We start from the raw sequence: 23046 nt of genomic DNA on the forward strand, positions 1-23046 counted from the left end.
GCTGCCGCCGGTCCGCCCGCGGAGGCTGCCGGGCGGGCGGGCCGCCAGGGGGCGCCACATCCGGGGCGGGGCCGGCACCGCCATGGCGGCCGCGTTCAAGTAAGTGCTGGGCCCGGCGGCCGCGGGTCCCGTCCGCGCCCTCATTCCCTCCGCCCCTGCCCGCGCCCCCATCGCCCCGGCCCTGCTCCCCATCCCCACCGCCCCGGGACCCCTGAGGGCTTTGTCCCGTCACCGCCGTGGCGGGGCCGCGTCTCGCCGGGATGGGGTCGGTGCCGCGGGGCTGTGGGGACCCGGCGTGTGTGGGAAAGGCTGAGCGAGCGGGGTTTGGGCGGCCGGGAAAAGGCCCGGCAAAAAGCGGAGCTCAGTGAGGCCCGGAGCTACCTGGTGCCAGAATTGCAGAGTGTTCCGAGCTGGATTCTTGGAGATCCCTGAGTCCGGCTCCTGGCCCTGTGCAGCACGCCCTCAGGAGTCACAGCACTTCTTGGACTCGGGCAGTTTTGGTGCTGTGACCTCTGCCCTGGGGGAGTTCCAGTGCCCAGTCACCCTCTAGGTGACAAACCTATTCCTGCTCTCCAACCTAAATCTCCCCTTTCACAGCTGAAGGCATTATAAGGAGGTTAAAACTGTAGGGAATTCAGTGACTTCCCGTTTATAACTACTTGTTTTGGAATAGCGAAGTGGTTTGGGTCAGAGGGGATCTTCCCAGATCATTCAGTTCCAATCCCTCTGCCATGGGCAGGGACGCCTTTTGCTAGCCCAAGTTGCTCAGAGCCCCAACCAGCCTGGCCTTGAACCCTGCCAGGCACGGGGCCAGCTTCTCTGGGTAGTCTGTCCCAGCATCCTTGATTCTAATGTATTTATGGCTTGGAAGTGTCACACAAGGTTTAGCAAGGGCTGTTACATGAACTGGAACACAACAAACCTTTTATTGGGCTTATAATCTAGTAGTACAGCACCAAGACGTGGAGCTGATAGGAGCCAATTAATGATGGCCATTATGTTGGTTATGCTTCTGTATGTTAGTTTGCATTTGACAAACTTTCCTATTCCATTTATCTTTTTTCCAATCCTGCTCCAGAAGCACTGTTTTAACACAGCTGTGAATGCTTCATTTAAATATTAATGCTTTTTATAAAAGTTTTTTTAACCTTAATGATCCCTCTTTAAAATATTAATACTCGGATACTGTTACCTAGTTTATGTTTAATAATAAGCAATAATTATTTCTCATCTGAAGCTCTGCATGAGGCATATTTTATAATTTTATATTTTCTCAAAGATTCTAAGAAAAACTGAATAATTTAAAGTTTTTATACAATTTTCTGCATCTGAATGCGATCCTTGAACTAACAATATTACACATATTTTAGTAAAATTTTCCTTTTTACATTCCTTGAAAGGCATTCTACACCCTTCTGTCATTAAATAATTCTTTTGACTTGAAGCTAATAGGATTATGGAAGTGAAAGCTAGCAGTCTTTGTTCCGTGTATGTGCAGGCAGGTTCCTTGTATGGAAGAAGCATTTTGGAACTGAATTTAGGAAAACATAGGGTTTTTTTTGGATAAGTTTAGAGTTTCCTCATTGTTACGTAACTGTATTGCTAAGCAGCTTTGTCAGGTGTCTTGATTCCCAAATTATTTATTGTTGTGGGTTTGTGCTTGCTGATTTTTTTTTTCCTGTATCTTGCCTGTATCAGGAGCTTGCATTTTAACTTCTCTTTCTATTTGTTCTAGAACTGTGGAACCTTTGGAGTATTACAGGAGGTTTTTGGTGAGTGAAACATGAGATGATTGTATAAATTCCTTATAGTGAATTTTTTCTTGCTTGCTTCTGCTCTTCTGACTTGTCTATGGAAATCTGAAACTATGGAAATGGAAACTGAAAAAAAAACAAACAACAAACTGTTTGAGCAGGCAGAAAACATTTATGCTCTTCAGAACATGTTATTCTTTCCATCTGTGATGGTGATGCTGCTCATCTTGATAGGTAAATGCTTCTCTTGGTCTTGAAAGGAGTTCAGGTTAAATTTGACCAAAATTTATGATGCAGGTTTTTGTCTAGTACAAAATTACGTCAAACCAGGCTTTTAGATGCTACAAAGATTATTAATAGAGATTATTGCTGCTAACCATGCACACTGTAACTGTGGAGGAAAAACACTGAATTTTGTTACCTTAAGTTAGTTAATCTGTTATCGAAGTTGTATTGACTTAGAAATGGGTCCAGTATTACTGCAGTTTGGTTCTCATAATTGAACCAAAATTGTTTGCTTTTGAAACTGTGGTAAGTAACAATTCAGATCTAAAATAATATTGTTTCAGTTTCTAACATAAGGGTTGTGTGTTGCACAGCTTCTGACTGATGGTATTTGAATGTAGGGTTTTCTTTGGGTGCAAGGATTTTCTTTTGTTTTCTTTAGTTCACTCTAATTTTAAGAGCTCCACTAAACAATGCAGACAGGTAGAAACTCTCATTTTAAGTTACCAGTGTGTGCTCATTATTGCATGATATTCTGAATCTAGCTTCCTGTAGTACCTACCCTTGAGACAATCAGTCTATTGTTATATTGTCTAAATAAATTTAAATTAATTTTGAAAATCAGGGGTTTTCTTTTGCAGGCCTACAACCACAAACTACGTATAAGTTGATGAAAACGCAGGTAGAGTGTGACTGAGTTTTCCCTAGCATTTTTGAGAAGAGAATGTTATTTTTTATGAACTTCTGTAGCAAAAATATTACTGTGTTATTTGATAAAGTATGTTTTCTAATTTGAATTTGAATTTTGTAATTTTTCTTTAGAAAGAGAACTGTCGGCCTGATGGAAGAGAGTTAGGTGAATTTCGGACAACCACTGTCAACATAGGCAAGTGCTTATGTGGAATAATAATAATGGGGGGGGTATTATTAATATCAGGTTATAGAGGTGGCCTTGATGACTTGCTAATTTGTTTTTTTGGTTCTTGCATTTGGAAACCAGGAAGAGGAAGGATTTTTTTTTTTTTACAGTTTCCACAAGCAGGAAAGAGAATGTGTGGTACAATAATATCCTTGAGCATTGTTTTCAGTCCTGTTCCTGGGCTCATGTGCACAGTTTAATTAGTCATTTCTGCTCCTGTGTGTGCAGCACAATTTAGGTGCCCTCACAAGTTTGCAGATGACACCAAACTGGGAGTGGCTGATATGCCAGAGGGTTGTGCTGCCATCCAGAAGGGGCCTCAGCAGGCTGGAGAACCTCAGCCACTCTGTGTGATTGACTGTTTCATACAGAAATTCTGCCCCACTCTGGATTTGAGACTTTGCTTAGCCTGTGTTTAGTATAAAATGATTGAAAGTAAACACTTTGTGAAGGTTGGATGTTATTTAATGCCCTTTGAAGGGAAAACAGATTTTATTGAACAGTAGTTTTTCTCTTCAGGTTCAATTACAACTGCAGATGGTTCTGCCCTGGTGAAGTTAGGAAATACCACGGTGATTTGTGGAGTAAAAGCGGTATGGTTGGTTTTTATCTTTATTTATCTGTTAGCTGACTTTGTGAATTTGTGTTAGAATTAATCACCCTTGGAGTTACAGTAATGTGCCAGTCAGATGCAATTACAGTCTTTCACCTGAGTTACTTCCAGACCTGAAAGTTAATATATAATGTAATTGTATAATCCTACCTGTATAATTAGAGAACATATATTTTTGTAATGCCCATCGTCTATGGGGAAAGATGTGTACAAAATTAAAGTCCTTGTACATTTCTAGATAAAAGCTCTATAATTGAAAAGTTCCTGAACATTGATCAGTAAGTGCACTGGGAATGAGCTGGCTGGACTAGTGAGTGCCTTGTAGCCTCAACTCTGTTGCTGGCCTGCCATGACCTACAAGACAAATGAATGCTCATCCCTGTGCTGAGTTCTTCCATAGGAAATTTACAGACAAGGACGATTAAAAATGGCTTTTGTAAATCTCATTGTAATGATAACTGGGAAGAAAACAACCATTTGTATATAGGACAGTTGGAAAATATTTTGTACAAAGTTCCGATCTTCATTTTTCTCTTTTCTGTTTCTCCAGGAACTTGCTGCACCTGCAGTGGATTCTGCTAATAAGGGATATATTGGTAAGTGTTTAAGTATGGATCTTACTCAGGTTTTGTATTGCTTCAGAGAAAAGGTTGTGAAAAATGTATTGTCAAGATTTTTCTTAAAAGAATTTATTTGGATCAAATTTTATTACATCCCTTCAAATTAATTTCAAAATTGACATTTAGGCGTCTAGAATTCCCTTTGCTCTGCTTGTGAGTTTTCCATATACAGCTGCCTTTTTATGGCTGATTCCAGGCTGGGCATGGAAGGAAACTTGCAGCAGTGTGTATATTAAGAGGGAGACGGTAATCTGTAGAAGACAGTGGCATGCAAGACACTGCAAAGGAATGTTAACTTCTGTTTCAAAGTCCCAGTAGGCAAAAAATAGAACTCCTAAAAACAGTGAAATAAAATCCGTTTATTTCTCAGAGAACTGTAAGTCCTGGTGGTACCTCCCCACTCCTGTTTGAGTTCCTTTGGAAATAAAATAATTCTGTGGAACTGAGAGCTTAGATGAAATCCCCTTTTTCTCAGGCATCTCCCAAGTATGTTGTTTTCAGTGAGTTTGACTATACTTAGGTTCTTTTCATGAATGTTTATGCATGTTTTTGCTTCAAGTCTAAAGCCTCAGGTTTTAATGGTTGATGAAAAGCAGACAGCATACCAGTAAAGTCAGGCAGTGGGATGGAAATGCTGCTGTTTCTTCATCTGCTGAAAAGTGCTTAACACTTACAGAAGAATTTGTGGGTCATGATAGTCAGAGAAGGATTATAAACAGAGAGTGGTAGGAGTATGTGCTTTTCCATGGAATATATAGTTTCTGAGGACAGAGAGTACTACAAGTTCTTTAATACAAACTGATGCATAACTTTATTTTTGAGGAGAGAATTAGGAAGGCTTGATTGAAAATTCTTGGTCTTGCCTGTTATTTGAAGTCCATAAAATAGTATTAAGAGCATCTGTTATTTTTTTTTATTTTTGATTACCCATTGCCTGCTTTCTTTGGTTCATGACTAATGATTCTTGCTACCTAGTTCCAAATGTGGAGCTGCCATCCCTCTGTGCAGAGAGGTTTCGCTCTGGACCCCCTGGTGAAGAGGCTCAAGCAGCGAGCCAGTTCATCGCAGATGTGATTGAAAAGTAAGAGCCATATTAGTGTTGTTAAAATACAAGCAACTCTGCAGGACAGTTTTCTATTTCCTTGCTTACTCTCAGTTTATTTTAGTTCACAGATGATAGTGAAAGAAGATCTGTGTATTGCCAATGGCAAGGTAAGTTGTATCTCAGAATGGAGATAGTAACAAGATCACAGTACCTCTACACAAATACAAATACAGAAGGTATTTGTAGATATAGGGGGTTTTAGTGCTGTTTTTGTTTTTCAGTCTTCATAGCTTAGTTATCACATGGTAGAAATAAGTATATGTATTTAATGTGGCCAGAATTTTCTTACATATTGCACTGTTTGCTTAGCTGATGTACTATCTCACTTGTACAAACCTTTTTTGATAGCTTGCTTGGGTGTTATACTGTGATATCATATGTCTGGACTATGATGGAAACCTTCTGGATGCCAGTGTCTTTGCTTTGTTGGCAGCATTAAAAAATGGTAAGCCTTCCTTGGAACAAGAGTCATTCTGATTGCTTGGAGAAATGAATTAGTTTTGAACCCTGGTAAGTAGGTAACTAATTCATGGGACTTTGTTTCCTGTCATTTGAGTGCACATATAAGGTGGAAATGATGGTGGGATGCCATAGGTGCATAACACTTGAAAAACAGAATCTTTTTGTACACTTATTATTGCTTTCTTAAAAGACTAATGGCTATTCTACCACGTGTTCTTTCATGTCAGATACCTGAGTCTTTCAGCAGTAGCATGAACGAGTTTAATATCTACATCAGGGTATTACTCTGATAATGTGCTTTGTGTAGGCAGGATGAGCTGTCAGAGGCTTTGCTTACACAAGTACTATGTCACAACAGAGTATTCCTTTCCTAGCTTAACGATTTATAGTCTGTGAAAAATGTGTGGACTGGTTTCAGGTGTGTGGCTTATAAAGGCATGAAGGCAGCAGTTTGAAGGGAAATTTATGGCAAGGTCTCCTTTTCTAACTGTGAATTGCCAGCCTTGGAATTCCCCTAGCTACTTTGCTCTTGTCCTCCTTGCCACTGGCAATGTATGGGTTGTCACAGCAAGAGTTAGCTGAAGGTCAGGTGGCACCATTTTTACAGATATATAAAATTTATGACATGAGACTATATTCCTAGTTTTTATATGTCCAGTAGACTTGGGGAAAAATACTTTTGGTTAAATATAACTCTGAAGTAGTTCAGTTGTGTGGCATTTTGGAAGTAAAAAACGTTTCTGTGTAAGGAGAAAAGCTTCTGTTACCTTGAATAGAAAAATCAAGTATTTCTTTGAATGGGTAGTTCGAAGCTAAATACTTTCCTCAAATTCAAGCTTTTTTTTTTTTTTTTTTTTTTTTTTTAGAGAGTACTATTAATGTAGTCAAAACTCCATTCTGATTGATTTTCAGTGTTAAAAGAACAGCTTAAACATTTCAATAGCTGTCAACATGTCTAGGCCTGCTAAACCCAGCAATGTTTAATATTAGACTGTTGTAATTTTTTCATCTCTTCAGTGCATTTGCCGTTGGTTACGATAAATGAAGAAACTGGTTTATCAGAAGTTAATTTAAAACAGAAGAATCCTTTGATTATCAGAAAGCATCCGGTTGCCACATCATTTGCTATATTCGATGAGTAAGTTCCAAACTGTTTTCTACTTTATTGAAACAACATTGTCTGTAAAACAAATGAAAGACAGAGGATGCCACCAGTGATATTTTTGCACTTCTGCCAGGGACCAGTGTGGAGCCTCAGGCAATGCTGCTCCACCATTCTTAAATCCACAGCCTCTCTCATTCAAGGGGCCTCTAGTTCTGTGATGTAATGAGAGCACAGAACTAAGTGCAGTCTGTACTCAGCTTCTTCCTGTGACTTAAAACAGAAATGGTTCCCAACCTGAAAGATAAGCTTGAAAGTCCAGGGATGGGTACTCTTCTAGGTTTTTGAAGTATCTTTAAGATGAAAAGGTACCAGTGCAATTAATGTTTTAGAAGCCACTGTAAGTAACTGATAGAAAAGAGGGTAGTTTTTGAACAGCTTATTCCAAGGATGTAGTCAACAAAGGAAATAACAGTCCAGTTAGAACAATAAAACCCCCTGGATAACTGAAAACATAATTATCCAAGGTGAAGTGTAATCAGCATGCTTAAGTCATTGTTCATGTAGGAAAAGAATCTGATCATGAGAATTCAAAGTAATCACATCTGGTAACTTGACTCCTCATCTGAAATTAGGTCAAGCATGTTAATAATGTGTGCTGCTGCTATTAGAAGAAATGTAGCAATTTCTGGTGACTCCATTTGCAACACAGAAAGTGACAGGATAGTGCTCACTGTGCTATTCAAGATTTAGGTCTGTTTGGAGATGTTGAGGGGTTATGGCACATGAATGTGTATTCACAGAAATGATTAGTAGCGCCTTTCATCCAAGTAACAAATGGGGTGGGGAGTGCAATAATTCAAATGTTGATCAAGTGATTATCAAAATGCATCAGAGCAGGACATTATTGGTACTTTAAAGAGCCTCTGTTACTTGCTTTAATACCATTTCTGCTGGGTCTGAAGGTTGATGTACACTGAGCATTTGGGTAACATACTAGGCAGACGGCTGTCAGTAGGGTATTGTTTACACACAAATCACACATACTTACTTACACATAGACCAAAAAGCTACCTGGGGAAGAAGGCTTTCCAAGAGCGTCTGTTGGGCTTTGTTTCCTTCCCTGAAACCAACTGTTGCATCAAACAAGTTACTTAAGTCTCCTTTTAGCTCCTAAAACTAAGCATTGATGGGTATATGCCTGTGTTGTGTGGTTTGTGTTGAGGTTTTTTTAAAAATCTGGTTTATTAATTTTTCTAGAGCTGTTGACACAACCCTTTCAATAAAATGCTTTACATACTCTGGCTTCCAGGCATTTTTCTTCTTCCATAAAAGGCTTCCTTGAATAAATGGAAATAGTAGGTTGCTGGTTAGCATGGCCATGGCTAAGGAGCACTGGTGCAGAGCTGCTCCTGTGGCAGTGACCTGTACATCAACAAGAGCCATGCATTGAACTCCTCATGTGGTGCATGACAGCAGAATAAGCTGTCTTAAGCAACCCACTGAATCTGTTTTTGAACTATCCCCAGTCTGCATGATGTTAGAGTTCACTGACAAAAATTAGAACAAAGAACTACTTTGGTGAACTTACCATTGGAAGTGATTTTGTTTTAAGGTGTCTGGTAGAAATTAGTGCAGCCTACACCTAATGCAATGCCAGTCTTCAGTGTAACTACAAAATAATGACTGCAGTATTTCATACTGCAAATGGTAATTTAGTGGCATTTTCCTGCAATACATCAGTGTCACAAATTTATGAAACAGCTTACATGCCTATTTTCCACAATCATAAACCCATGATGATGTGAAATATCCCACATTTTTTGGCGTTTTTCTTTTTTTAAATTGGTGCATTGTGGTAGGAAAACAGATAAGCTTGAGCACTAAATCCATTACTCTTTTGTAAGACTACAGTAAAAATTGTATTTTTCAATAACATTAATGGAGCAATGTATATCAACATATCTGCATGCATTTCTTTCACAAGCACGTTACTCATTGTTGATCCAACTGCTGAAGAAGAAGATTTAGCAACTGGAACAGTAACCATTGTAACTGATGAAGAAGGCAGACTGTGTTCTGTCCATAAACCAGGTACTTGTAAATTTACTACAAAGAAACCTATGGAGATGATGATGTTAGGTCAAGAAAAGATTATATACCAGTTTTGCTTTGAGTTGCGGGTGCTTTTGGTAACAGAGTGTCTGCTTGAATAGTCACTAAATTACCTGCTCTTGAAAGGAGTTTTAAGATGGTGGCATGACTGAAGTCCAAAAAGCAGTCACAGCAGAGGACAAATTCTGGGCATGTCTCCTGTTACAACTCTTGTTTGTTTCCATTACCTTTGCCTGAAGCTAGGGCTGGAAAAGCTGTATGCTCCCCAGGTGAAAGGTGCTAGTAATGACAATTACTGTATTAATACTTGCATTTGGAAATCACAGATAAATGTAACTGAAGTATAAGTAGAAAACCAAATTGTTCCTTTCATTGTTTAGGTGGAAGTCCTCTTACAGGAGCCAAGCTTCAGGACTGCATCACCAGAGCAATTACAAGACACAAAGAAGTAAAGAAGCTGATAGACAAAGTAATAAAAAGTATAACACCCAAGTGAACAAAAAGAGAGCTCTTTTCAAAAATGGATTTGTAAAAATTGTATTTGTTACAGTGTTCACAAACCTTTTATACTAAATAAACAAATACCAATACTACATTTACAAAGTTCATTTTTTCTAAAATGTTTTTCACCCTTATTCTATGTACAATGTTGTTGAGTGGTAAAAAATACAAGATAAAACATTCTGTTAAAAAATTAAGTGACTTGAGGAAACCAGATCCTAGCCACTTTATAGATGAAATTTCTAAGTTCTGTAAGGTTGGCTTCCAAAATCAGTTCATTTCTTTTAGTGTAATGTCAAAAGTTCATTTTCCCATCAGTAATATAAAACACTAATTAAATTTTAAGACTTTTCCTTAATAATCTGGAAAAAAACCCAAACCCTTCGAATCAATTTTTTTGGGGGGGGAGGAGGCAAGGCTCATGATTTTGGAGGGGCTGGTGTGCCTCTTTTCCTTTTACTTTTTGAGTGGCTGCCTGAATGCTGTTGATGATGCAGGTGAGCTGCTTGTGCTGCTGCCGCTGCCATAGCCATTTGATGCTGCAAGAATCGCAACTGCTGCCATGGAGAAGGGAGAAAAAGCTTGTTAGTGTTTACTGTAAAGCTTTCACATCAGGAAGAATGAAGGGGGGAGAGAGAGAAAAAACGAGGAAGCACCAGGTTGACAAAAGGAACACGCCATGTACTGGGGCAAGGGGTACAGTCAAGCAGCACCAGTGGCACAGAAGCCTGCTGAGGGCACAAGCTAACATTTTACATGTGAATGTGTGTAGATTTATTTCTTTGCCCTTTCTCTTCATTGCAGTAACTCAGCAACTTCACTGAGTGTTTGGGTTACACAGTACCTTTTTAGCATGATACCTTCTCAGTGTATGATTCATAGGAATTTTCTGTATGTATTGCAATGAGAAGACTGTGCTAAAAAAATGCTAAAATATTTTCATGAAGCATCTGAATAGTAAAAGGAATGCTTTGCAGAGCTTTTGCTTCCATGTACTGACTGTAGTAGTGCTACATTTGAACTTCCAGGTGCTTACATCCACGCCATTTTGAAATCTATTGGCACCTGGTATAGTATTTAGGTATGTGCCACAAGCACCCCTTGAATGTTTGCAAATCAGGAAGGTGGAGGGCTTAAACCAATAAAAATAAATTCAGTGCTCCAAGCTGAGAGAACCACAGATCTCAGGTCTTGCATGATAGTTTGCCAAATACATGTTGGTTTTGTTGTTGTTTTTTTCCTTCAATTTGCAAGACCATAACTGCATTTGTTGAAAAGACAGCCCAAAAGGGCAGTATTTTTGATTTTGGAGCCAAGAATTGTATTTTTAATTTAATTTTTTTTAAACACAATCAGAGTGAAGTTGCTGGATTACTTGTATCTGTTGCTGCTGCTGCTGCAAGGCTTGTTGTTGTTGCTGTTGCAAGGCAGAAGAGAGCTGGAGTCTCTGCTGAGGAAGGCTTTGCCCAGGTCTGTTCACGGCAGAGCCAAGCTGAGACAACACTGAGAAAGGAGAAGGGGAAAGCAGGCAGGTCAAAGAGGTCAGGTTGAGTTGGTCAGGGGAGGAAGACATAGGAATACAGTGGAACAGGAAAGGGGGATCAATAGAATTAGTTTCAGAGTCAAACTGGGAACAGTGCAGAATAAAGTATACATGATATACATACTCTGTTAGTTAGAACATAGTTAGATTATGAAGTGCTGTGGAGACACAAAGGTTTCTCACACTGGATGTTAAGCACACAGTTAAGGAAACATTCCTTAATGAAGTCTGGCATGAAGTTTCCTGCATTTTCGTTTTAAGTGTAACTTGTTTTCATGTGATACTATCAATTGATGGCACTTAACTGCCAAACAGCAGAGAAGTGCATGCTTTAGAAGTCAAGTCTTTCTCATAGAATTCAGGTCCTGATAATAAACAGTAAATCATTCTGATCTAGTGTAAGACTTCCTTAAGATAAGACTTCCTTAAGACCAAACTTCATTTCAGTGTGAATTTATCAACATAAACACTTAGCTACAAAAGGAGGCTCAGCAAGCACATACCTGTGGCTTGAGGTTGCATAAAATTCCCTACTCCAGTCAGGTTAATTACAGCAGCTTGTTGGGCAGATAATGCCTGATCTTGATTGGATGGACCTTGGTCAGACCCCTAGCAAAAATGAAAAGCTTGATCCTTATTACCAAACTTTTGTATCAATGAATAAGCAAATAAAGCCAGTGTGAAGGCAAACTTCTGAAGTGCCATTTAAAAACATTTAATGCTACGTCATCCAGTGTGTGTAGATACAGGCTACAGTGTATCACATAACAGCAGAACAAGAAGATATTGAATACCCCAGAACAACTTTGTTTTGGCAAAAATGGTATTGCTCATGTTACCCAGCAGAAGTCTCACGCAGTTGTCAACTTCTCCGCAGTCTAGCAGAGACTGCACTTTACGGTTGTAATCTTACGACAATTTCCTGTCCCACTCCCAGCCCCAAAGTCTCCAGGGGACCCTGAGATACCATGTGCAATGGTTCCAATCAATAAAAGTGTACAAATCCTGACACATTCCCATGTTCATATTGTGCCACACACTCCTTAATTTCATAAAAATACAGACCCCACTTTAAAAATTGTATTTTCTGAACACAGCAGTTTTCACAGTAATCACTTTAATGGAATTCTAATGTCTCCTGAAACCAAAGGGTACTGAATTATGACCTCTTCTAGAACTTAAATTATGGATTGATTTATAACACAGGGAAATAAAGCATTATATGCACAATTCGAGAAAACTGCATGGCTTATTAGTCAGAAGAAAGCTGGTGCAGTCCAGGAGTTGCAATGCTGCTTTAGTGTTACATTATAAAGCCACTAAGATCTAGGAAAACCAGACCAAAAGTGCACGTTTCTGTGATGACTAGGAGTCATAGAACCACCATGTGGGGAAAACCCCTAAGTATGAGAGAGAATGCTAATTTGTATTATATTGGTAGCACAGAAAATGATTGTTGTTTTTAGGCCTAAGTTTCTTCACTAAGCATTGTGAGCACATAAATTCCTGTCCTTATGAAAACTAAGTGTCCATAATAGCTCATTTTAGCCAATGACCCCTTCATCTATAATGCAAAGTTTGAGAGAAGTTCCTTAGGGCAATTTAACCAATGCAGAGATTGATTTTCTCCAGAAGAACTTTCTGACACAAGGACTGTGCTTACATCAGCCTTTTAATAAATGCCCTTGATGTTCAATATCTAGAAAATAAAGGCCAACAGTACAAGGTCACGTGATTTTTTTTTTGAGTAGTTCTACTAACATTCAGAGATTTGAACAAATTGTAGTTTCCCATTAAACTATCCCACAATCCAGAATAAGGCCTGTGGCACAGGAGGCTATATACCATAAAAATTTTTGGAAGAGGCATCTTATTTATGAGCAGTCTACAGCATCACAAGTGAAATTATGAGAAACTTGAGTATCCAGTAGAGCATTTGGTAAGCAGAAGGCTTGTGTGTCTGCAAAGATGAATACAAAAACAGAGCAGCTAGTTTTCTCAAACTGCTGTATCAATGTTGATTAGGATTTTTAAGTACTAACAACTGACCAGTAAATCTATCAAGACTTTAGATTTCCTCAGTGATTAAAGCCTTTAACACTAATTACAGGCAGCAGTAGAGCAAATGTCTTAAGATTACAGCTTTAAAGACAGCTAATAATTCCTTTGGTGTAAAGAAAATTCTGTTGAACTACAGCAGTGAGGGTTGTAAACTAACTCACAGGAGTGTCAGTAACAAGGTTTGGTTAATAATAGTAATAATGCTGACTGCATTTTTTCTCTGTTCATCTGATATATCTGTTAGTTATGATAAACATAGCACTAAGCTGATTTTACACCACTCATACAGTGGGGCTGGCTCTCTTAGTGACAGAGTTAGACAATGCTCAGCCAGTTGTTCTGTTACAGCTTTTCTGTACAGGATATAAAGAAATATAACCCAGCTCCAGCCATAGCAACAGAGCCACTGCAGTCTTTGCTGTTTGAGAAAGTTTAGGAGGAAGACTTTCCTCCCCATCTGCTTCAGATCTATTAGGTAATGGCTCATTTACTTGTGGAGATGGGGAGAATAGGAGAAACTGTTTCATCCTCACACCCCAGACTGAGGGCTGTTAGCACACACCTGTTCTCCCTGTTGCTGAGGACTACAGGTTGTAGGCTGCTGAGACTGTTGCTGTGGAGAAAACTGTGACAGCTGCTGCTGGAGTGGTTTAAAAATAAGTGAACCACCTCGAAGCTGTTAAAGATTAAAAACAAAAGGCATAATTCAATCAAACTGCTGAGTTTCCTATGGTGCTAGGATGAACATAGTATTGATAATGGTATACTTCCTAGAGGCTTGATTTTTGTTTTGTAGTGCCTTTACAATCAGTTTACAATTGCTGCTGTTTGTGAAAAAGGCTAATGCTCTGAAAACAAACTTCCATGAACTTATAGAAATATATTTCCATAGTAAAATATATTTTAAGTATTTTAATAAAAATGGTAGATACTGTACTGATAATAAATGGAAAGATAAATACCAGCCTTCAACAGCACTGTATATAATTTCCACTTTCAGAATATTCCACTGAATAGAATATTCCACTGAATTTTAATAGATAGTGAAATGGCCTTGATTCCTCTCCCTTACCCCAGCTTTAATTGCACTTATTTCAGCCAAATTGTTCTTGGTTTATGAGTGGCAGAGCTAGATTGAAAGGATGTCCTTCAACATGGAATCACTCAAATACAAGCATTTAATTCTATAGAAAAGCTCTACTCTGGCATAACTGCCTCCTGTGCCTGCCCTTTCCATGTTTCTGGAGTGGGAAGAGGAAGCAGCAAAGCTGGTAGTAATTTTTTGAAGTGTGGTGCAACCTATGTGGAACACTAAAGCTGCAATTCTGCACCTGCATCTGGCAGCTAACTTCAAGGTGTGGGAACTCCACCCTGTTCCACAAACAATCCCTTTTCCACTTCTAAATGCACCTCTGACACAATAAACATCTGCTCATATTTGTATTTGTATGTATGCTTAGTGCAAAGAAAGCATTTTCAGGCCTTCTAAACTCCCCATCTTACATGAAATTCCATTTCCATTACCAAAAACACTTTACACCTATTATTGCACTAGCTGTGCATCCTGAGCTTGCTTTTTAAGCATTCTGCATCTAACCTTGGTACTACACTGCTTTGGGTAGTATAATTGTATAATTTTAGTATAAAGAATGATCTGCAATGAGACCTTAGGCAAATCCTTAAAGATTGTATTTTAGGTTTAATCTTTTGAATCCAAATGTCAGCATCTTTATACTGTTCCTGAGAATTATCTTTTTTTCTGAGCTAGGAATATAACTTCCACCTGGTATCTCTATGGAAGTAGTCTTTTCTCTTATTCTAAGACTTTTAAATAAGCAATTAAGATTTGCAGTAAATGGTCTGACCAACTGGCTCCAAAGATCTGTGTGGGGCAGTGCAGGAAGCAGCACTAAGCAGGTGTCTATAGAAAGATAAGACATTATCATTATTATTGTGTCCAAGTATATAAATTACCTGTAGAAGATTTAAGGGCCGAAGATTTGATGTATTTTTCAAACCAAATGGGCTGCCTGTTAAAGAAAACATCTTTCTATTAGTAGTGAGTCTTTACTCAGTTGTATTTGTGTTTTACAGTACACCTTTCCACTGGGACTATTTCTAAACACCTGGAAATTGGAAAACTGGCTAGTGTAAATTGAGTGTAACTTAATACTAAGTTTATAATAATACAAGTATAATACAAGTGTAATACTAGCAAGTGTAAATTAAATGTAAACTTAATACAATGCTGCATTTTCCATAATGGAGTTCATAGTTATTCAGACTCAAAGTGCACAAGAGCTGACTAAATGGAAAGAAATCTGTGTAACTACATAACACTATACCCTGTGACCTATAACCTGTTCATGCATTTGCACAAAGGTGATTGTGGAGAACACCACAGCAGTTACTTTTCAGTGACCCTTCTGCCTTTAAAAAGTTTTACTATTTGTACAGGAAATCAAAAAAGTCCAAAGGCTCAGTGAAGTAATATGCTCTTATCAATCTTTAACAGAAAACAATCCCACCCCAAATCTGAGCAATGCTCCAGTCAAACAGCAGCTATCAAACAGAAGCCCTGGAGACCTTGCACAGACCTAGCTCAGCTCACTACTTGCATCTGTTGTGTGAGTGACAGCACAGCATGTACAAATCTGTGACACCAAACTGGCAGAGGTTGATAGTGCTTGAAAGGACAGAAATAGACTAAAAGTGATCCTTGTGAATTGAAGAAGTGGTCCAAAACTCAGTAACACTGAATTGGAGACAAATGACCAAGTACATATTGTAACTATCTTTGTGTCTATACAGCAAGAAAGGACATGAGAAGTTACAGTAGGTCACAAACATATCCAAAATCATCCATATCACAAACTACAAAGCACAGAAAGGAAAGAACCGCTTCGCACAGTTTACATTTATAAAATTCACTGTCACAAGATGCTGTAGAGATTCCAAAAATATACATGGGTTCAGAAACAATTAGATAAATCCACAGACTAGAAATCTAGCACGAGATATTAAGCACAAAGATCCATGTGGATATTCTTCAGCTGAGAAAGTCTCAAAGCTGTAGATTGCCAGAAGAGGTACAGTTGTAGACAAGGAAAGTTTCATTTTGCACTTTTGCCTCATCTCAAACCTCCCCAGTATCCTCTAATGGCAACTGTCAGAGACAGAATATAGACTGGATGGATTTTTGGCCTAAACCAGTAAAGCTATTCTTATGTTAAGGTAATGCTGTTGAAAAAATACAGATAAAAAACAGGCAGACCTCATTTGGGGAAATATTAACAGGAATGTTGTGAAAGAGATGAGATGCATTTATTTCTGCTGTGCTCCACAGTGGTAAATCAGCCAAGCTCAGGCTTGTGTCCCGTTTTGGTTATCACATTTTAAGAAGGATGTAAGCAAATTGGACAGTCTTCTAGAAAAGAGTGACAGGATTATGAAAGGTTTGAAAAATACGACCTATCAGAAAGAGAAGACAAATGTGGGACATGACAGCATGTTTGATACTTAGAAGGTAAAGAGAAAGAATGAACAACTATTTTTCACATCTGAAAGGTATAGGAGAAAAAAACCTGCAGTTCAAGAGATGCACTGTAATTAGATGGAAACATTTTGCATGGATAATGAATCACTCCAAACAGCTACTGAGGAAGACTGGAATCTTCTTTAGTGAAGGTATTTAAAGACAATTTAGATAAACATTGCTCGTTGCTTCAGTATGATTTAGACAAATTTGACTCTTAGGGATCGATAACTTGAAGTCTTCTACTGTTCTCATTCTATAACCATACATTAGACTTTATTATATGTTCAGGAAAAATAAACTGATAATTTAAATTGTTCTTTTAAGATTTATACAGTTGCATTTGTAGGCAATAAGGAACTACTTAATTGCTGTACAAGAATAAAGTAGTACCAGGGTCAGAATAAAATGCCCTAACATTTAAAAAAGTGAGGCCTCTTTCTAAGTTCAATCATGCCTTTTTTCTGGCAGTCAACATTATCAAAATTGCATTTGAATTTGGAGTTTCTCTCAAGCTTCTTACTGAGCACACTAAACAATCCAGGTTTTGACTGTGTCTCCCCAGCCTAGCTCACCAAAAAACAGCCTCAAACAATCTCCAACACAGCCTACATCTTGAATGCAAAAACATGTATGTTGTTCTGAGCTCCAGCCATCAAATACACAACCTCTTCACACAGTGCCACTTCAGCCCATTTTTCTCACCCAATGTTTTCACACTGTCCCTGTCTGAAGGGTGGCTTCTCCACTCAGTCACACTGACCTGCTTGAGAGGCAGACTGCATTGCAGCGGGCAGCGCACTTGGTACCAGACCTCCTGGGGGTAAAATGCCACTCAGATTTATACCTGCAGGGGCTATGGCACCAGTGTTGCACCCCAACATAGGGTTTGAACTCATCAGTGACTGTGCTCCACTGTAGAAGAGGAAAGACAACACATCAAACCCAAGTGGAACAAGTAAATCTGAATAACTAAATTGTTGCCCTCTGTCTCATGGCAAATACATGAGTTGTTTGCTGTAAATTATAGGACTATGGATAAAGCATCAATGCAGCTTAAAAAAAATCATTTTGCCTAGAGCATAACATATATTTCATATTATGAGCACATACTGTATTTTTTCTTCTTTGATATCAACTGATAAAAATAAATCACAAGTGGTCCTTTCATTCTACAAATACTAAAAGGCCAACAGTCTTCAAAATGGTTGTACTATCATAAAAACAACAGGTTTGCCTTTTCTTTTTGCCCCATGAAAAAAGTCCAATTTATCAACAGTAACCAGCTGCTGAACACCTTAGCTGGATAATTTCAATGTCTGGTACCTGCATTGAAGCACACTGTGTGTCTTACACTGACCACCGTAATCGAAGAATTTTCCTTAGTCTAAAATCAGTTCAAGTTATACCACACAATCTATTATTGACAGCATTTATTTTCTTTAAACCATAAAATGAATGTTAAGGATCAAAGAGCATTTCACCTCAATGCTTTTTTTTTAAATGACAGAAACAAATCTGTTCCCATTTTTCATTTAGATTGGTCTGCATATGATATTCTACCTCCTGATTAATAAAAAAAAGTTTTCAAACTTACAGAGCAAAACCTCAGAAATCACTTAAATTGAGATAAAGCCTTAAGAAATGAACTTATATGACTCCAAAACGATGAAAGCAATAAAAGCCTTTCTTAATAGATCTTTTCAATAATCTAACAGTAAGTGACTTCTATTTGAGAAATACAAATAGTTTCTAGTGGCTCTTCACTTTGTAATTACAAAATGAGTGATCTTTTTTGTATTGTAGATCCTATAATATTTACCCTAATGGATGGTGGACAGTCCTGGACCACGCCCCCTCCCACCAACCAACCAACCCTCATGGCAAATTAAGAAACCATCATAACAAAAGACTTACCACACAGAGCCCACTACATTGATGAAGTTAAGTCCTGCAGGGTTTGCCATGACCTGGGTGGAGGTTGTTCCTGTAGTAATGGATGTTACCATGGTGGAAAGAGGAATGGTCATTACAGGCAGTGCCTGGCTCAGAGACATTTGCTGCTGAGCAAACGGGGTTAACAAAGTGGGCTGAGGGGTGAAGCCTGAATCTTGGGGAGTAGGGGTGGCAGGAAGGGTAATAGGAGTTGAGCTCTGAGCATCAGGAGGGTGTGGGGTCGATGAAGGGGTGTTGGTTGGAGTAGGAGTAGATGATTTAGGAGTTCCAGACCCTGCTCATTGAGAAAAATAAAAAGTGCTAGTTTGTTATAAAAGGCCAGTCCTTTTTGTATAATAAGGTTAATGGAATCTTACTTAGCACTGACAATTTCTTCCATTTTTTAGACTGCAAGTGTTAATTTCTACATGACAAGTGTTGCAGAACACACTCATTGTTAAGGATGCAGTATAATCACAAAGAAAATCCATTCTCCATGCTTCACTCCTCATGGCATACACCAATTTCTAGTTTCCTTTAAGGCTTCCATAATCTATCATACATTAAGTTTCAATTCCATTCAGGAATACTTAAAATAATTTCTTAGTGACCATTTTAACCTAATTATTGTTTGTCCTAAACTGTCAAACAAATAGTATCCATGTACTGCCTGCACAATAGGTTGTGTTAAAAACATATAATGGAAAACAAGAGAGATCATGTACAATTTCAATAATCATGGGCTGATCTAGATTTCATCAGATAGTCAAACTGCCATTTTTCAAGTACTGACCAAATAAAAAGCAACTATCTAATGTTTATGAACCAGATAATAATACTGCATCTTTAAAAGCTACTGTGTGATTCCCTCTGCTTAAATGGAGCACATACAGCTGTATTTGTTGTGGATGCAGTAGGCAAAGAATATCAATAGAAAAAGGAAGCAAAACAAAACCCCCCCAAAAGCTTGAGCTGTTTTTTTTTTGGTTGTCTTTTTTTTTTTTTTTTTTTTTAGCTTTCATGTCCTGCAGAAAGAAAGGAAATAAATATAAATGGCGACCAGAGCCTTAAAGTAACTGTGTGCAGCAGATTTACACAATTCATAACACTAACATAAAACCAGACTCAATATTTTGGAAGAAAACTTTTTTAAGTTTTCTTTTGTATCTTGTGCAAAACAGGAAGGCAGAAAAGTTACACCTTTTGAGCTACCCAGATTTTAAATTATTTAATGCAAAAAGCGTATTATAATACCATGTAGGATACTGGAATGTGCAGTACACAATTATTCATAAAAAAACTGAGAAGCTGCAGCTATGGTTTCCTCTTTGTACAGATCTGTTCACGAAATGGCTCAAGACACATACATGCTTTAGAAAACGTTTATGATCTACAGCTATGATTACAATGATCCTGTCAGTTAATGAAAACACTTTAACTAGGATGTCACTTCTAATTGAAATTTCTATTTTAACACCTGAGAATATGGTGCTATCATCAGCAGCATCACCACCACACTTGCAATCAGCAATGATTTGTAAAACAGTGTAGAAGTGTTTTTAAAAAATCATCTTATCGTTTATTGTATTATCACCTCGGGACTGATCAGATTATATACATACATAGATACACAACTGCACCAGCTCCTATAACATTTAAAAAACCAGATGCTTAAATTATGTAAAGGCAAATTGATCTAACATACGGTTTTTACACTGGAGGAAAAAAATCTACACTTTGGAATTTCATCTCATCACATCATCTACCAGCCTTTCATATATGAGGAGATCATGCTAATTGCATAAAATGTATTAAAACGTATACACAGAGGGTGCATACATATATATATACAGAAAACGAACACAGTTACAATAAACATAAAATACATACAGTGAACAAGAGACCTGCCTAAAGCTGCACAACTTATACAATTTAGGGTACACTGTACACTTAAGTTTCATCATTCCACAGGTTAAGAAGTTTATCTCAGGAAGCATTTATGCAAAAGCCTAAGATTTAATGGAGAATTTAGGTCGTGACTCACTTTGTGAAGAGCTCGCAGGAGACATGGCAGCTGGAGAGAGCATGCTAACTTGATTAAGATCCATAGATTGTTTCCGAGAAAGACCAGGAGGCTTAGAAGGAGGAGGTGGAGTTGGGGATTTTAGATGGCCACTTGACTGTTGTGAACTAAAAATACTACCTGAGAAAGCATAATTAAGCATAATTAGAAGCACATTACTATTCTGTGAGTACATGTTAACTTGAATATTAGGTACAATTCTGTGAACAATAAAATGAAAAACAAACCCACAAAAGCTGATGCTCTTCTCACAGGTAAGATGCTTGCATTTTTTAATTAAATCTTTACCAAAGGGATGTCCTGTCATTTTACAACAGGCAGAGCATGTTAAAATGAGATGTTTGAGACAAAAAATAATTACCTGAAGTGCTACTTCCTGAACTTGAAGGTAATTTGATAGGAGGAGGTCGGTGTTTCACACCTTTCCCCAGTACTGAAGACTGAACAGAGCCTGATACACTTTCTGGCTGCTGGGAGGAAAAAGAAATTAACACTACCAGAGCAATGATGACAGCTTTCACATAGTTGACAGAAAAGACAATTCAACTGATTTTTATTAATGCTTCTCAGAACAACTACAAAATTCCTTTCAGCCATTTCAGATGCTTATGTATTTATTTAAAAAAAATAACGTATGATGAACGCTCCTTAGATAAAGCCTTTACCATCAAGAAGCAGCACAAAAGTACTAGTAAAAAATCTAAACCAAGCAAAGAAACAAGTAAAATAATTAGAGTTTCATTTTTCTCCATAATTCTGGAATTTTTTGTAGCAACTTTCACAAACATAAAAGTGACAAATACACTTGAAATAACAAAACATTTAGGTTTTACTTGAAAAATTACTTAATTTAATCCATTTATTCATTCTGTATATACCTGCCATTTTTCAACCAAGACAGACTTAAAGAACAGGATCAGAATTCTTCATTCTGGGAGCAGGATTTCAAATAAATTCAGGAAAATTCTGAATGCAGAGAAATCAAGACATATTTCCTGACTGGCTTCAGTGGGACCAGAACTTCATATCTTTAGAGGTAAAATACAGCCTTTTTGTTTGTTCTTATATCCTAATTATCATGTTGTCTGAACATGTATCTGCTTCACCTACTTGAGTCTGTAGTTCTCAGTCACTCACAACAGACCCTAAATCCATAATTCCAATAGCTGACATTGTCAAAAGACTCAATGTGAAATGCATTCACAGTTACAGTCTATGAGTTTTTACCTTATAACATATCCATAATGAAAGTAATGTTTAAACACACATACACTTTGCAAATTTCTGAAACTAGGAAATGAGGCTGGCAATACAGTGAATGGAATATTTCAATACTGGAACCTCAATTAAATGTGCATGAGCTAAGACATAAGAGCATTGTGCAGAATCACCTTTTTTGCTGAACTTAACTTCCACTGATTCTCAGTAATAAGAGACAGTCCCTCTACATGTTTCTAATTGCTTGCTTTTGAAAAACAATCTTCTGAGGACTACCTTTCTGTTATTCTATTAAAATCTGCTTTCTTGATTTTGAAAGTAAAGACCAATGCTCCATTCTAAAGGTGACTAGATCATTAAATACAGTAACCTGAGAAACTCTGGTCCAGCTTTTAGTGAGGGCTTAGGCAGACAAGTTGACTTTGGCAAGTACCCTTCCACCCCATTTATTATATGATTCTAATGTATACACACATGCATGTACATGTCTGTATGTGTGCACACATACACAGAAACATTCATATCCCTTTCTGCAACTGCTGGATTTGGAATCTGCTGGTTTGCCTGACACCAGGAACTACCTCCTTCAGAAAAGGTATTTAGGGGAAAGATGTCACAAAGGAAATACCCCAGGGGATAGAAATCTCACTTACTAGCTGGAGCATAACATACAGGTCACTGCAAAGCCAAGGGCAGCCAGTAAAACACAAGGCAACGCAAAAAAGACAGGAAAATTGGCAAATATAGGAATTGATACTGGAAATGTAGAAATGTGTGTGAATGTAAACATACACACTTTAAAGCTGTTGGTGTTTGTGTTTTGGAGGTATTTTTGATGGATTTTTTTTGTACGTTTGAGGTTTTTTTTGCCTTTGGCTTTTTGTTTCTTTTGTTTCTATTGTTTTTTTTGTTTGGGTTTTTTTTTATGTTTTCCTCTTCAAATTGAAGAGAAAATAATTTGAATTTCTAAAGGTAAAAGAAGTTCAGCTACTCCATCTGCTTCTGTGTTTACTGACCTGCAAAACAAGACACACAGCTGAATTTTACTATACTGCCCTATGAAAGGCTCACTTGAACAGGGGAAAATGCTAAAACAAAACTTTGGAGCTAACTACATGATATAAAGCCAACCCCCACCCCTCAAAACAGCTAAAAGAAACATTTGAACATTGAAAACATAAATGCTTTCCACTAATTTTTCCAATGTACTCACATTGAATGATCATGATCATAATGCATTTAAAAATTCATTCAA

At 37.9% G+C, this 23046-nt stretch overlaps 2 protein-coding genes across 22 annotated transcripts in view; one reads left to right on the plus strand and one right to left on the minus strand.

Moving 5' to 3' along the window:
* The first annotated feature begins 46 nt into the window (after positions 1–46).
* Positions 47–9510, plus strand: EXOSC8 (exosome component 8). The gene is made up of 11 exons (XM_056506470.1): positions 47–99; positions 1736–1772; positions 2802–2865; positions 3418–3491; positions 4062–4107; positions 5107–5212; positions 5298–5343; positions 5585–5681; positions 6716–6836; positions 8788–8894; positions 9296–9510. The coding sequence occupies exons 1-11, from the start codon at positions 83–85 to the stop codon at positions 9409–9411; spliced, it is 831 nt and encodes a 276-aa protein (XP_056362445.1). The 5' UTR covers positions 47–82; the 3' UTR covers positions 9412–9510.
* Positions 9511–9820: 310 nt separating this feature from the next.
* The window catches only part of SUPT20H (SPT20 homolog, SAGA complex component), a 28681-nt gene continuing 15455 nt past the window's right edge, over positions 9821–23046 (minus strand). For 3 of the 21 annotated variants that reach the window (XM_056506304.1, XM_056506283.1, XM_056506289.1), the window contains exons 17-24: positions 20935–21043; positions 20535–20693; positions 18473–18785; positions 17319–17470; positions 14995–15050; positions 13583–13696; positions 11463–11568; positions 9821–9973 (exon numbers count right to left, since the gene is read on the minus strand). In XM_056506304.1, coding sequence (XP_056362279.1) covers positions 9873–9973; positions 11463–11568; positions 13583–13696; positions 14995–15050; positions 17319–17470; positions 18473–18785; positions 20535–20693; positions 20935–21043 — 1110 coding nt within the window. In that variant the 3' untranslated portion in view covers positions 9821–9872. The remainder of the gene's footprint in view (positions 9974–11462; positions 11569–13582; positions 13697–14994; positions 15051–17318; positions 17471–18472; positions 18786–20534; positions 20694–20934; positions 21044–23046) is intronic. The other 18 variants (XM_056506368.1, XM_056506358.1, XM_056506316.1 and 15 more) reach the window with 12 other exon arrangements.

This window comes from Oenanthe melanoleuca, chromosome 1 (assembly GCF_029582105.1).
Source record: "Oenanthe melanoleuca isolate GR-GAL-2019-014 chromosome 1, OMel1.0, whole genome shotgun sequence".
Taxonomy (NCBI): domain Eukaryota; kingdom Metazoa; phylum Chordata; class Aves; order Passeriformes; family Muscicapidae; genus Oenanthe; species Oenanthe melanoleuca.

Coding starts and splice junctions, on each gene's coding strand:
- EXOSC8 (XM_056506470.1), top strand. Junction 4,108..5,106: donor TGCTAATAAGGGATATATTG/GTAAGTGTTTAA, acceptor CTTGCTACCTAG/TTCCAAATGTGGAGCTGCCA. Junction 5,213..5,297: donor ATCGCAGATGTGATTGAAAA/GTAAGAGCCATA, acceptor AGTTTATTTTAG/TTCACAGATGATAGTGAAAG.